General features: G+C 39.8%; 1 protein-coding gene across 2 annotated transcripts in view; it reads left to right on the top strand.

Annotated features, from left to right (window-relative positions):
• sik2b (salt-inducible kinase 2b) overlaps positions 1-16,584 on the top strand; it is a 42,936-nt gene that overhangs the window by 840 nt on the left and 25,512 nt on the right. For both annotated transcript variants that reach the window (XM_079675093.1, XM_079675092.1), the window contains exons 2-4: positions 2,818-2,934; positions 6,544-6,607; positions 15,563-15,724. In XM_079675093.1, the coding sequence (XP_079531219.1) occupies positions 2,818-2,934; positions 6,544-6,607; positions 15,563-15,724 (343 nt within the window). The remainder of the gene's footprint in view (positions 1-2,817; positions 2,935-6,543; positions 6,608-15,562; positions 15,725-16,584) is intronic.

The raw sequence follows: 16,584 nt of genomic DNA, 5'->3' as shown, positions 1-16,584 counted from the left end.
TTTGCTCCACCACACCAGCATCATGCACCTGCACTCCTGTTGGTAATGACCCAGACAGTGCCACCGTGTACCATCTCAACAGTATAGCTGCTGTAAACATGGCTGTATCTGGGGCATGCAGCATGGGTCGGTGGTCCCATTATCTAATCCAAATAATGATGTGATTTAGTGGTTTCTTGTGCCCCATCATTGCCAAGAGCTTTGTGAGGAGCAGGATATGTCAGCCAGAGCTCTGTAATTGGAAAGCAAAGTGTTTTTGCACGCATGCATGCAGACAGAGACCAACATGCTCCTGCAACAGTGCTCCTGGGTCTGCATTTAGTGTGGACATGATGCAGAATGTTCAGGGTTTGGATTTGTCAGACTAGTTTTATTTCAGCTTCATACAGAGAGGTCTTTCTTCACCAGTACCAATGAGTACCATTACTTTCTTGTGTGTGTGTGTGTGTGTGTGTGTGTGTGTGTGTGTGTGTGTGTGTGTGTGTGTGTGTGTGTGTGTGTGTGTGTGTGTGTGTGTGTGTGTGTGTGTGTGTGTGTGTGTGTGTGTGTGTGTGTGTGTGTGTGTGTGTGTGTGTGTGTGTGTGTGTGTGTGTGTGTGTGTGTGTGTGTGTGTGTGTGTGTGTCATATTACTAAAGCCAGTGAGGTGGCACAGCGTAAGTCTAGCCAGGTCATCTGCAACTATGTAACACTAACAGCTATTTGAATGCAGGTTTTAATTTCAGCCAAACACTACACCAGTAGATTTCACTAAGTGGCTGCACCTCTCCCTCAGCAGGTGTTGTATTGGATTAAAACGTGCATGTTGTCTCTGGTTTGGTAGAGGTATTTCTGCGCTGTTCACTACAGAGAGCCATTGCAGCTGTTTGACCCGGTCAGGCCCATGGCCAGACTGTATGTTAGAGTGGCCAAGGTCAGCTGGAGAGGCAGGTCATCAACTTTATGTGATGCCATTTGCCTTGGGAATTTGCCAGGGCAAAAGAGATGTTAGTCTAGGTAGTGTGTGTAAACAAAACAAGAGTTGAACGACTCATGAAACAAGAAGTGTGTGTGTGTGTGTGTGTGTGTGTGTGTGTGTGTGTGTGTGTGTGTGTGTGTGTGTGTGTGTGTGTGTGTGTGTGTGTGTGTGTCCTACTTCTTCTACTCATGGCTCCTGCTATTATACCCATTGATTTTATTATTTACATACTCTTGGGTTCACATAGTGCTGGCCCATTCCCATGTGGTCCTGTCAGGTCAGTGGGACGGACATTTATTACATGTATCCATCTCTGAGCACAGCGTTGCCCTGCATTTTTGCTCTCATTACTAAATGTATGAGATAAATTCCTCTAGCTCATTGTCCTTAAATGACCTTGTGCCAGCAGAGTACGCAATACGGTGTTTGTATGTGTGTGTCTGTGTTTGGGTTAGTATTGTTGACAATGTAATCAGTTGCTTGTCTCAGATCTTTTCATGCTAAGTACCCTGTAATCCTTGTACTAGGTTAGCGATTTAAATGTTATGCCCTTGAGGTCTCCACTTGCTGCTGGAGTGCCATTAAACGATTTAAGAATTTCCTCATAGGATTTGATGCCAAATGTCATACCGGTCTGTACCGTGGGTAAGGAGATTATAATGAAGGGTGTTTAACATATCGAAATACCCCTTACTTCAAATCTGTTAGTGCTAACTTCAAATGTGTAAGTGCTAACTTCATAATGTTTAAAATGATATAACATGGCGCAAGTAGGGTGGTGTACACCTCCAAAATTAAATCCAAATATAAGACAGTGTTTAGACTATTTGAATAATACAGTTGCATCGACAAAGCCAAAAATACAATGATATCTAGCATCGAAAAGTTTGAAATTAAGGTCACTAGTTTTCACTGGAAAATCTTGTGTCACCAACAGGTTTATAGGTTATGTGCCATTTTGGCATTGGATAAACCTTTAAAATACTGGATCTATTGCTCAGAACCGCCTTTCTAGATCTTTGATTAGTGTAGTTTCTTAATTGATAAATGTTTGGGTAGGGAACACTTTCATATCTTCCATAAAACCTAAGTTGACATATTTAAATAGGTTGCTTTTTCCAACCAATGGTCCTAAAGTCAAAGATACTTTTGATACCTTTTTATGCAACAACCAGATAAGTCTGTAGAATAAAGTATATCTTTGCTATCATAAAAGAGAAATAAAACTATCAATCATAAATATAGTTTCAGATTCCTTTTATGTAGGTCAAATGATCGATATATATATATAACGATTGTTCCAGCTCAGTAAGAGTTTTGTTTGAGTACATCTAGCTGTGTGGTGCGATAGCTGAGAGGGGAACTGGGGTCTCCTGTTGTTTACTCCTGCAGCTTGGCTCACAGACGCTTGGAAACACTTCAGATCACACTGATGAAATGTTGTTTATGAGACAGTCTGAAGGAGAGATGTTAATATTGCCTTGTTACCCACCGGACATCATTAATCAAAGCCAAGAGTGTTGAAGTTGTGAGTTTGCGATTTACACGTGTCATTGTGTGTTTATATGTGTGTGTGTATATTCAACAAGGCCTGTGTTTGCCTTTGCTTTACCTTCATGTGATATTTCATCTTGGCGCACATTTTAAGTGTTTATGAAGGTTTCCGCATGGGCTGTATTTAAGTATTTATGTTGTGACTCAGAACTCTAGAAAGAACACACTGTCTTTTTGCTTCTTGGATAATATTAAATTGCTGTCTGTAATAGCGTTTGTGTGAGTGTTGGTAGTGTTTCTATCTAGAGTATGTTATTGAGAAACTGACTGATAAAGCTTGTGTCGTCGATTCTTGATCATTTTGCAGGTGGCCATCAAGATCATCGACAAGACCCAACTGGATGCTGTCAACCTGGAGAAAATCTACAGGGAAGTTCAGATTATGAAGATGCTGGACCACCCACACATCATCAAGCTGTACCAGGTGAGTCTGAAACATGATTCAGACTCAAAAAAGTTGTTGCTTGCAATGTTGTAATGATGTCTATAAGAGGTTTATTCTGGGTTTTAATATGTTTTTTTTGGAAATGTATTACACAATTAAACAGCAGCTGGGTCATCTTTTCCCTGGTTAAAGGGGCCACTCAGAAAGCAGCTGAGCTAATATTATTTGCAACAAACATTGCAGTGGATGCCATATATTAACCTGTTTAGCGTGTTAAAAACAAATGTGATTCTTCAAGCAGAATTCAGCACTGTTTCTTGTTGATATTCTTTTGTTATTTAGGGTCAGGGTGTTGAACTGCAGGGTTAATCCAGGTCATTCTCTAATGCATTAGCAAACAACTGCTGCCTAGCAGAACCTGCCACCCCTGGATACTTTTAAGATATGAGGGCATAGTAAATAACTGACTGACATTCTGCACCGTGTGAACATGCTACTGGTGGGGTTCAAACAAGATTATATTAATAAAATACTTAATTATTGTACTACAGCATCCAGCTCTATTTAAGAATGGACTGCTTGCTTGGTAAACACTGTTCATTCTTGTCAGTGCCTCCAGACTTAATGTTGAAATTAGCTGTCTGAGGACTAGGTCACATTTCAGCAAAGAATTTCCACAAATGTGGTGTTTCTATAAGTAAAACAACATAAACTGGTACTGTGAAAACACAAATTGCATACTGTAGTTACAAAGTCACACATGTTGAAATCCTGGTTCGTGGTATTGTGATACTGGCCGTTTCTCAATGTCGAGTAAACCTGCTGCAGAGCCACTATTTCAAGTATACTACGTCATCGAGTGGCGCCGAAGGACAGTTTAAATGCATGTTAATGCATTTGATTGATTTTGCTGATTTATAGCTTAACTTATGAGGCAATACACCTCACCTCTTTTGAGTGGCCCAGCCCTTCTCTTATTTTTCTGTATGTGGCCCTCGGTGAAAAAAGTTTGGACACCCCTGGCTTACAGGGACATGTGAATATAACAGAGCTTATGTTATTAGTGACACCTGTTCTTAACTTAATATGACAAGTCACGGTGTCTGCAGTGAAAAAAACCTGATTACATCTTCTTTGTCACTTTCTGTTATCCAGAAATGCATTGAACACCATGGCTTTCTTTTGTAATTACAAAAAAATCTATAATGGATATGTTTTTAACTGTTTTTTTAAGTTGTGATATTATTTCATGCAGCAGAAATGTGCCTACATTTTTTTTTTAAGGCTAATAAAAAAAATAATCTTGCTGTGCTATTTTAATTGCCAACCCTCCATAACTCAAAAAAGTTGGTGATTTAGTCGTATTACATAAGCCTTTGGGGTCCTGTTAGTTTGTTTATGGAAAGTAAATGAGTGTTCATTATCATTACACAACCATTTGGCACTGTTCCAGTTTTGTGTTTTGGTGTGTATCATTATTTCCAACATCACATCCATCCAATCAGCTCAGGTCAATTAGTGATTTCCTTTCTAGTTTTGTAAAGTTTGGTCTGCTCAAAGAGAATCCTGAAAAAAACCCAACTGTGGACCCCATTCTAGTTTGTTATGTGTTGTGTGGCGTCTTCTTTGAAGTTCACTCCTGTGCCTTGATTTTCTAACCGTCCTCTGAGTTGCAGAGTGTTCAGCTTCCCACTTTCCTGCATACTCTACTCTCTCTACAAGTATAACAACTTAAAACAGACAAAATAAACACTTAATGTTGTTTTCAGAGTTTTGTCAGTCAGTACTTTTGTTAGAGTCTATAACGAGCTAATCACAAAGTGCAGCTTGCATTTCGTGGGATCTGGAATTCGGACTATATTTATTAAATTACACAGATTTAGCTTCGGTTATTTTCCCCATAGCGATTTTTCAAAGTAAAAGCAATCTGGAGCCAGACATACTGTATTCTTTTCAGTATAGCACTGTATAATATGTACTTAATGTATTATATCCGCTCTATTGAATTGGTGTAGAGATTATTAATGGTGTAGGAAAGCTTTTACTAGTTAGCAGCTGCAGACATGATAAATAAATTGTTAAAAAAATTGTTACATTGTAGCAACAGGGTTCTGTAGCAAAATCTGAAACACAGAAAATGATCATATTTAGGGCTGTCTATTAAACCTCTGTACCTTTTTAGGTACAGTAACAACGAGGTACTGTAAGTCTGCAGAATGGGGTATATCAGACGGAAATTGCAGTGATTGTTAAAAAATAATGTCTAATTTTTACATAGGACAGTTCGCTGTTAAAATTGTATTCATATTTCATTTGACTCTGTTTTTAGTTGGAAAAAAATTAGGGGGGGGGGGGGGGGGGGGGGGTTACCTTGTTTGGTTATTGGCTAATGGTTACACAAGCCAAAAAATTGTTATGACATCATAAAGTGGCCAAAATCTGATCAGCTCATTTTCAGATAGGTTTTTATATAAATGGATCAGGTTCATATTTTTTCCTGAAACTTTCAGAATCTCTTTACACAGACATGTGGGACATGTAGAACATGTGTCCCCTGACACATGTTCTACATGTGGGACATGTAGAACATGTGTCCCCTGACACATGTTTATGTCTAAAAGACATGAAAAAGTGGATTTTGCACAATAGGTGACCTTTAAGTTGAAAATTCTACCAACTCTGCTGTTTCCCTGATGTTTGGCCAATGGTGTTTCAAACTTATGAATAATCAGTTTAGGATTGCCAACAGATGGACAGACAACATATGAATCTACTCGGAGTCTAGCTGTCTGTACGAACTAAAATGATAGAAAGATATCCATTGTAAAATAAAAATATGCGTCTCTGAATGTGGATCCCTATCTTGCTGTATGTCACAAACGCAATGCCACTTGTTTTGACTGATGAATTAAGCCCGGTATGGGTAGGCTCCTCATTATCGCTGAATCAGTTGGATTCCAGCTCGACAACACCGAGAAGACAAGATGTGTTTCTTTTACACAACCAGGGCCAACCAAAAAAAAATGGGCTTTAATTTCCTAAATCCATGAATCGGTCAGTGTAACAGATGGAAAATTGATCATAAACAATGAGCGTGGGATTTCTAGTGTGAACGTCTGGCTCACTGTGTCTGACTCATCCTCTTCTCTCCATGTGATTCTCCCCTCCGCATTTAATTCTGTTCATCTCCAGAGTGTTTCTGCTTCTAAATCTGTTCTCCTCCTCCTACACAACACAGCACGGTGTGAGGGCTGAAAGGTTTTAAGTACCATTCACCATCCGTCCACCTCCATTCTCTTACATGGATGCCGTATTTAGACCCTGTGCCATTCATAACATTTTGTTTTGCTCTGGAGGCCAGGCACTGTGGTTTTAATGTGGACAATTGTGTATTATATTGGGTTATTTGTTTGTTTGGTTCCTTGGGTTATTTGTTTGTTTGGTTCCTTGGGTTATTTGTTTGTTTGGTTCCTTGGGTTATTTGTTTGTTTGGTTCCTTTTTCCCTTACTCTAATTATCTCTTGATGCAGCAGATTTAAAATTATCTAGTGAGATAGCTATTGAAAATGTGTCTGCTGTTTGGATTCACTCTCCCTCTCTTTTCTCCCCTCTCTCGGCACCTGTTCCTTCGTCCTCTCCTTATCTCAGGTGATGGAGACGAAGAACATGCTATACTTGGTCACGGAGTATGCCAAGAATGGGGAGATCTTTGGTGAGTGATTTTTATATTATTTCTTAAACACAAGATCAGTATGTCCGCAGTTTTTAAAAATATTGCCCCCACCCAGTTCATGCACATTTTCCCTATCTCGGTTGCGCAAAATCTGAACTGTTGTGTCAGTAATTTTTCGGACAAACAAGGAAGTAACAATGTCTTACACTCCCAATCTCAAAGGTCATATGATTGACGGCATAATCCTGATGTGGCCCTTGTCAGGTGCTGCTCATGATTGCTGTGCTAAATGTGCTGACACCGCTTACTTGTCATATAAAGATCTCACTGAGAAGGCCACAGAGAGGCAGCCTCAAAGAGAAAAGGTTTCGTTTATTACCATATGTGGTGTAGAAGCCCTTTCTGTTCATTGCTTTACTGTACTACTCAGATTGTGTAAGATTACTTTTAACATGCTGGCCAATTACGTCATTTATCCACTTTCACTGACGTGGGAGTTTGATTATATGTTGAATATATACTGTTAAACAATTTTTCTGTCTTTCAACCTAAAACGTAATAATTTTTTAAGAGCCGATCAGCCCAAATAAAATGAAAAAGGCCCATATTTTGAGCCTCCGTTTTGAAACACACGTGACATTGAAGGTTTCTAATTTCTCTAATTCCCCTCCTCGACTCCTATCCTCGTGTCTTAGTCCCGCCCACAGGAGGAGAGAGGAGTGGAAGCAGCAGGCGTGTAAAGAAATGAGAAATCCTGTCCTCTGAGCAGTCATTTTAAAGAGACGTCCGTTAATGATGACAGGAGGCACAGCAGCACTCTCTGATGGACAGAACTGTGTTCATGACGACTTATATATTTACTTTAATTAATTCACAGTGCGGTATAATCTGACAATAACAGGCTACAGGTGCGGACATATATACACACACACACACACACATATATATATATTATATATATATATATATGTGTGTATATAAATATATCCAATTTCAGAATCAAAAAAGTATGAGAGCACTCTCATAATAATGTAACACTATCAAAGACTGGATGTCCAGGGGATGCATGCAGAGCTGTCATTGGCTGAGATAAGTCAGGCCGTGCGTTACGACTCTTTGAAACATCTCTATTGCTGGAAATACATCCGCGGAGGAGCCGTGGAGGAACCATCAGTGTATCCTCGATTATAGCTCCTCCAGAGAGCCTCCTCGATGCTCGATCCTCGATCCTCGATGTGCATTTAGAGAAATTAGATGTCTTTCAACATGGCGCGCTGAAATCCATTTCCGGGTCACTACCGGAGGATTCAAGGAGTCGAGGAAGGGAAATTAGAGAAATGAGAAACCTCTATTGAATTGGACAGGTACAGCTATTTGTTCAGTTTACTTTACTTCTATTTGCACTATACAAACAGCATAACTGATAACAACAGTAATACACCTAGGGAAGTGTAGGAACATTTTAAATAATTTTACAAAATTAAGTTAACAAAGTAAAGGAAACATGAGGCATTATATAAACAGTGCTGTACCAAAACCTGATTATTGCATTACAGCTATTAATATCAAATTTTCCGGATAAATTAAACACCTTATTTAAAGATTTTTTGTCAATAGCAAACTCTTTATAACATTTTTTGATCGCACTCCATATCTGTGCACCCCAACTCTCAGGTAATGTGACTGTCTGGTGTAGCTAACCTTTATTTATTTATTTGTATTAAAATGTAGGACTGCAGCAAATGTATTAGTCATTTTCAAAATTAAGTGATTTGATCTTTCTTGGTTAATCAACCAATATTTATATAAGATAGTGAAAATGTGTTTTTACTATAACGGAAGGAAAACATCCTCACAATTGAAAAGCTGGAACCATGAAATACATTGCTTAATGTTATATTAATTATTTGTAATGTTTGCGAAACATTTTTGTTATTTATATATATATTTGTTCTTTTCCAAAATGCAATCACATCTTTAAACGGTAACCTGTTTCACATTATGAACAGAGAGCGGCTCAACGTCAATAGTCTTGACAGGAGCCAAATAGATGTCACATAAATAAATCTTCTATGATTCATCTTGGCTGCCTGAAGGACTTTCATAATGATTTTTAAAATGACTAAAAAGGACCAGATGTTGTCATTTTGGCAGAAGCAGATTACAGAGAAGAAAAAACACCTTGCCTATTTCATTTTGGACCTTTGGGACAGATGGAAGTGATTCTTTAAGTAAAGAAAATAATGTCCAGCCAGTCATTTACCAGGTTTTTAACAGAGACGTTCATAAAACACGATACAAGATTCCATGTGGACAATAACAATAATTTGTTTTCACTGTAGAAGTGGTTTACAATGCGTAAGAGTAAAACAGACCTTTATAAAAAATATGACATAAAGATAGGAAATTATCATCTACTGCAACATATTTCCTGTACCTATCGCTACTACACACACACTCAAACTCAACGTTTAAAATGTGTACATACTGCAATCTCAAGTAAACTGGACATAAGCTCCCCAAAAAAGTGTTTTAATTGCAAAGGTATTATTTTTTTATTTTAAAATCGCATAATTGTCCTTATTAAAGCTAATAAAAACCCTTCAATCCTTTATTTTGTGAACATGCAGATATGAACTAATCATACATTCAAATATTTCAAGCATTAATAACACAAGTATAGACCTGTCTGATGTGGACAACCTGCAATCCTGTGGATTCATCATTCACTTTGATCTCACCTATTAGACAGTCTGAGAATGTTTGCACCTAGCCTACTTCCAGACGCAGATGTCCAGAGGATTACTCCAGCGATAGTCTACGGTGAACCTAATAGTCTACGTGTGAGTGTGCGTGTCTTTGTAACTCTGAGGCCAGTGTTCCACTTGTGATGTTGACTCAGCAGCAGCAACTCCTGCTCCTGTGACCCAGAGAGAGCTGTGAGGACGACACAAGTACAAATTAATGAGAGTGTGGTTGAAAATAAAAAGGAAGTACAGAAATGTGCAGAGATAAAACAGAAATAGTCATCTGTATCTGTATATATTTAACAACTTCTGCAACTAATTGTGGTTGGACCAAGCAGAAGCTTCTGCTAGCCTCGCACTGTATACTTTAGTACACTCTTAAAGGAAAGGTTTTGCAATATAGGCAAAATGCTTTTTTATTTTGTATTTCCTGTCTGTTAAATATAGAGCTACATACAGGAACATGTGTCTTATTTAAGCATGAAGACTGGAATCAAGCGGCAGCAAGGACAGCTAGTCTTTTTTCTGCGCACAGGAAAAATAATATCAACCATTGTTTCTATATTTCGTTTCAGGAGAGATTTGACAAATGAAATATTCTACTAAGATACCACTTTGTGAGATCAATTTTTTCCCGCACAGATCTATGTATGCGTTTCCCATTGTTTCCACTCTTCTTGCTAAGCTAAGCTAACACAGTCTCTTTAACTCTGGTCAAGAAACCGACTGATCGTATTTCCAGAAATGTCAAACTATTCCAATAAATAACCAATCTTGGTTGGTTAACCTAATCTTCCTTCCATAGATTATCTCCTGGATCATCTCACAGTATTATAAAACCATTGTGTCCTGATTCCTCAGACCCCTCTGCTCTGATTGCACAATGTAATGTAGTTATGCAAGACATTTATATGTCATCACCAGCTGCAGCAGTAGCAGCTTTGGCTAAGCCAGTCAGACAGCGACTGGTAGCTGCAGCACTAGACTAGTGTTACACTATCAAATCTCACAAAATTGAACAATCATTTCTGATTTCCAAATACGTCTTCTGGAGATGGATCAAGTCTTTCAGTCATGATGCACCCAGACAAATGGATAAGCTGCCAAGCAAGCTCACCAGCCTCTTCCTCCACAATCACCCCCGAGAGAGCTGCCTCCGCTTTTCTGACATGATGAATTTTCTAAGGTCTCTCCCTGGCCATAGGTAACGAAAAGAGAGCAAGATGCTAGTTGTTGAGGATGCTCAGCAGCCCACCCTGTTACAGTGAAACAGTGAAATAGTGAGACAATGGATGAGCCGATTCAGACCAAACAGTAAATAGTCTTGTGGTGGAGCGTGAGGGGGTTGTGTGTCTGTGTTTGTGTGCGTCTGGAGCCCTAAAGACAAAGAAGCGGAGCTGGGTTTGGCAGAAGGAGGCAGAGAGTGATGAGTTCATGCTCACAAAGGGGTGGGTGGGCACAGTTATGGGCACAGCAGAGGCATCCCTGCCAGTTTGGTGATGTGCCTTTGTGTCTGCCTGTCAGTCAGTCAGTATGCTGCTCCACAGTCTGCTTCAACACCGCAGTATGGATCAAACCTGGAAATTGGGTCAACCACAAATACAGCAAAACTGCAGAGAGGAGAGCGGAGGCAGGAGGGGAGAGGAGGCAGAAGAGAATAGAGGCGAGAGCAGGGGACATCCATTTGAATTTGAAGGTGGTGGGGAAATATAGGGCATGCATATTTAAGAAAGCACTGCTGGAAATAGGGTAGTGTTTTAGCTGGCAGTGAGAAAAACCACTCCTACAGATATCTTGTCTAATGGATGGAAAGGAAATGAGACGGGGACACTGTTGACTTCAAAGATATACTCAGGCTGATTTTTGAGACACATTCTTATTTACTTAGGCTGTATATACTATTTCATCATAAACCGTCCTGCATATTGATTGGGTAAGTTTCCTGCCCATCTTTTAGTCAGCAGGGTGTGGTCGCATTGACTTTGATGACCGGTATAATTATATCCATGACAAACTTAATTCTAAGTAATGAAGTTGATACTATAATGAGTTGTTGATGCTTGAAAATAATTGACTAACTCCCTATTAATTAAAAAAAATGTTGCATGCAGCCCTGACCAATTAGCCCCCCCCACCGACCGCGGCCGCTTGCATCACAGTAAATTCCAATGTTAATAAAAACACGCATATGTTTTTTGGGAGTTTGAATTATTTTAAAGTAATACAAATACAAAAATTAAAACCTATAATTGCACACTAAAACCATTATTTCAAAAAAAGAACTATTTCACATAAACCTCTGGCAGTTCAACTTACCTGATTTGGGGGGGGGTGCGCCATAGTTTATGGGCGCTGTACGCAAGATAGGCGTAGTTCTGTTAGCATAAGATAATAAGATGTACTTTGTTGATCCAAAATCGGGAAGTTGTTTTGTTATGAAGTTTAAATTAAAAAATGTTTTATTTCCCCCAATATTCGGCGCCTCCCATGGGTTGATGCGCCCTTAGCATTCGCCTATACTGCCTATGCCAAGGGCCGGCCCTGCATGCTGCATCTTACATGGCAGCTTTCAGGTATCGACGTGATGAAAGATTAATTGCAAAAAGGAAAATGTTACGCGAGAATAAACCTGACATATTTGTCTAAGTTTGAGCTGAGGTCATTTGTGTTCATCTTCTCCAGTGATGGCAGATATTTGGAAACAGTGTAGTGGTGGTTTAGTAAAACATGTTTAAATAATGTGGTGTTTTTTTTCCTATCTGCACAAAGCATCAGTCCTACAGTATTAGCTAAACTAAACTGAATGGTAAAGTCCTCCAATTTTATCGTAGCATGCCATTTAATTCTTAATTATATTCCTTAATCAGTTGTGTAGGCTTTAATCATCCATTAAAGGTAAGCGTGTAATGTGCTCTGCTATATGTTACGTAAGCTGGTATGCCGAACCATTTCAAGTGTCAGAACTTAATTTAGTGTATTCATTAAGTGGTGTTTGCTGTAGTGCTAAAGTCATAGTACTTTGAGGTTGGGGGTGTAATCTCCTGCTGTCACTTTAATCACTGTTGTATTAACACACTAAAAATAAATGTGATAATGGGATTATAACATACCTTGATAGAGTATCTTCACGAACCATATAGATATTCGGAAGTTGGTCATGGAAACCGACACTTAACCCTTTCCAAGAGGAATTCTCCTCCCCTTCCACTATCTCAGCTATCTATTTGACAGGTCTCCATCGCTGTGCTTAGTGCCACCCAACACAATTGTGATTGGTCTAAACAAGCATAAACAAGCCATAGTGTTTTTTTTCGCTGTACCAGAGTGATACCATGTGGATCCAGACCTTTCTGTAGCACTCACAAAGTGATGCGGCAATGCAATATTGCCGCAGTAATAACAGTAGTAACTGCTCAACCTTGCACTGACTAGATGCTGGGGAATATAACCCAAAAGTTAAATGGAAATGGTCTTTTATAAGCGGCTCAAACATGCAGGAGTAAGTTAGCAGCTTTGTTTTTCAGGATTTTTATTTTTTATTTTACGCTTTGACTGAGTCCTTATGTAAGAGAAGTGGCCTGTCATAACCAGTAGCTGCAGCTGATCTTTGAAGGGGTATAACTTGGATGAAAGGGCAGTGTTCCTCTCCCGCTGGCTCCAGCCCAATTTACTGCCTGAGGGTGTCAGTGTTAAATCCACACCAACGTCTATCAACACGCACATCGATGTGACATTAAAGTGTCTGCTGTATTTAAGTGGTTTGGGTGTCTGTTACTGATGTGGGAACATAGTGTGTGTTTGCCCCTTGTCCCTTTCACATACACACACACTCTCCCCATACACACACACTCCCACAAGCCAGAGGTCTCGCCATCAAGCCAGTTTTCACTCATGATGTTTGTCCCCTCCAAACCTGAGCAGCTGTTGGGAGACTTCGGTCCGCACCACGCTCTCAGCAGAAGCAGAACACAGCCGTTGTTAAGCTCGTCCCTAATACCCCTATGATTTGTTCTTGTTCTGCTCGCTTTCCCAGAATGCCCCTCTGCATCCCTCTCTGTTCTTTGGCCCTTGCCCTCGCCAACATTGTATCAGTGGATTACTCATCCCTCCACTGGGGGGGGGGGGGGGGGGGGGGCGTGTGTGTGTGTGTTTCCCCAAATGGGATTCTGTTTAGACATGAGATAAGTAGTTGATCAATCAAATAGTCAATTGACTTAAATTATTCGATTGATTATTCCGTGCAATATTGAGTCATGTAGGGTGTAAGAAAATAACTGCTAATGCAAATGTGATTATATTTTTTGTCAGATGTGGCCAACCTGGTGGGGATATGCTTGAATCTAAAGTTTGTCTTTTGTACTACTTTTTGCTGTATGCCCCTCCAACAAGCTCTTCAGTTAAATCATACTGACACCTGCGAGGTTTGATCCCAGAACGGTTATTATTTTAAAGTCATGTTCTCCTGCCAGGTGCATACTTGGATGTCTTTGACACATTCCCCTCCCCAGTGTGTTTTTTGATTAGCAGCGTTACATGAAAGCTGCCCTGGTCACTGAACGGCCTCTTCTGTGGAATTTGCCAGCCACTATCTAATCAGGTTTTCTTACTTGGTCAGGTGTTAGCTATTTATCAACCACAGCAGCATGATATCCCTGAAACTTCATGGCGTTAATGGCCTTTCGTCATTTTTATGGAACAGTCTGTGTTTCAACACAAAGCTGACCCTTCAGTCAACTCCTAGTTAGTTGAGACGAACCAGAGTTGTTGAGATGAAGTGTTTACCATGTGATGTATGTCGCTCTCCTCAAGATATAAGCTGCTGTACTTTAAATAGCTTTTATGTGCTTTGTTGGGTTGTGAAATTGGCTTAGTGTGACTGTTCTGTGCATCTTGAAAGAAACCTAGTTTGAAAGGCTGTAAGAGATATTTTCTTTAAGTAAATGTGTGCACACAGGGAGAATCATAACAATATTAATTATGTAAAAAAAGTAATAAATATATATATTTTAATTATTTATCTTAAGCAAACTAAGCCAAATGTCCCTGTCTCCTTTGAGAAAGGACATTTTCTTTTATTGAAATGACCTTAAGGGTCTTCAGATAATTGCGTTCCTTATATGTTGTTGTTTACTCCTATGAAGTTTTGTTGTTGTCTAACAGGTTTGTTGTGGTCTTGGTGCATTGTCATCAGGTTAAGTCGGTCGTCTGTATCCATGCCAGCTGTAGGAAAGCCAACACAGAGTGTCCTATCTAGTTTTCCACAGAGTGTGAAATGAAGAGTTAGCAAGCTATCTGGACAGAGAGGTGTGAAGAGGAACCCTGGCGACGGCAACAAACACTTTTCCAGTTCACAGGGTTGAAAAACAACATGCATCCTGAATAGTCTGTCAGCCCACTATGCGAAAATTAGTGAACATTGGGTGTGTGTGAAAGGTTAGAAAAACAGTGAAGGGGATGTTGGAGCCAACAAAGAGAAAAGGTCATTGATCTGGAGACAGTGCAATTTATGACTTTAGCCCCGCAAAAAATGCATATGCTTCTTTCTCCACAACCACAAACTCACTCGCACAGCTTGTGCTCAGTCCATAACAGATAAATCAGATGTTATGGTTTCCCGTTGGGTAAAAACCCAGGTTCATATTTACACTTGGGTCTTGATTTCTCCCAATTAATGTCAAGTTTGTATATGTGCACTGCTCTCATATACCTCCCACTAACCCCTGACTCACACCCTGCTTCAACTTGTACTAGTGTAGACATAATGTAACAGAACTCCAGTTCTCAGAAAGCTCGTCGTCCCCTCTCCTCCTCCGGCTATGGCAACACAGTTTCTCCACTGCCAACCACTGCCTGCTCTCTCTCTCCACACGCACACTCACTTAAAGACACACACTCATAGAGGGTAAGAACAGGATTTACTTTCAAAAGAAAAATAGCATTGTATATCTTGACCTGAATCCGTTTACAACGCATGCTGAAATGTAGAACAGCTGTAAACTATTGACACCAGGCCTGCACCTCATCAAGAGTAAATTATAGTTTCAACACAAGCACTAACCCTTTTGGACGGTTAAAAATAATGTTTAATTGATTTAACATACAGTAGGGGGACACCTTATACTGTCTTTGAAAGACCTGAAGAGTCATGTTATATAAGTGAATGTATAATATTCTCTGCATTTACTTCGAACATGACACATGACCTCTCTCAACTGTCTTTGTTTCCCCTCTCTCTCTCCGTCTGTAGACTACCTGGCAAAGCATGGCCGTCTCAGTGAGCTAGAGGCCAGGAGGAAGTTCTGGCAGATCCTGTCGGCGGTGGAGTATTGTCACAACCGCAACATCGTCCACAGGGACCTGAAGGCTGAAAATCTGCTGCTGGACGGCCATATGAACATCAAGATAGCAGGTAATGTAACAACGTGGTGCAGAAAACCTATGAACTCATTGATGGATGAGATATTCAGGGTGGAATAATTTAGTTTTGATCCATTGCCTGCCATGATCTCAGTGGCGGCGCAGCTCAGAAATGTTTTAACTACCTGCCCAGGCCATTTGCACAGTGTTGAGAAGTGGTCCGAGGTTGCTTGCGAGATATCTCCTAGCTGAACGATGCCAGATCTTGAAATCTCTGCAACAATCCAAAGTCTCGTAGAACATTTTCCATAGTTTTGATCTGAGGACATCAAACATAATTTCCCATTGTACCCCTCTTTTTTTGAGGAAGACACATTATAGATAGATACATTCTGAGACTTAGCCTGAGGTCTGTAGTACAAGCTTCCAAGTGTGATTATTAAGCAATTGGCATTTAGAGATAGCTAGTGAGAATGGCACCCTACCTCTGTTTTCGAGAGTGAGGGAAGATGACAGGGAGACTGAGGGAATATAAGTGGGTGGAGCGAAGAGTTTGGGTTTAATTGGAGGGCTAGAAAAGGTGATACATTGGATTGGCTACTTCAGTGACAGAGTAGCAGGTTAAAAGATGAAGGGAGAATGATAAGGAGTGCTGCATAGCAGGGAGGCAGCTCTGACAATAATCTAAAGGGGCTGAAGTTTATCTTAGGCTTTTAGAAACTTATACTAAAAGGTGGACTGCTAAAAATACAAATATACCAGAGAAACTTAGCATGAAGGTGTGTTACAGGAAAAACAGTATCTTGTCTTCAAAGGACTCTGTGTCATGGACTTTAGAATCTTGTTTTTAATATATATCTTATCTGTAATGTTTTTTTCTGTTTTGTATGCATACTTCTTTTTAAACATTAA

This window comes from Notothenia rossii (assembly GCF_949606895.1).
Source record: "Notothenia rossii genome assembly, chromosome: 4".
Classification (NCBI taxonomy): Eukaryota; Metazoa; Chordata; class Actinopteri; order Perciformes; family Nototheniidae; genus Notothenia; species Notothenia rossii.
The sequence above is the reverse complement of the archived record's forward strand: the minus strand, read 5'-3'. Positions and strand labels throughout refer to the sequence as shown.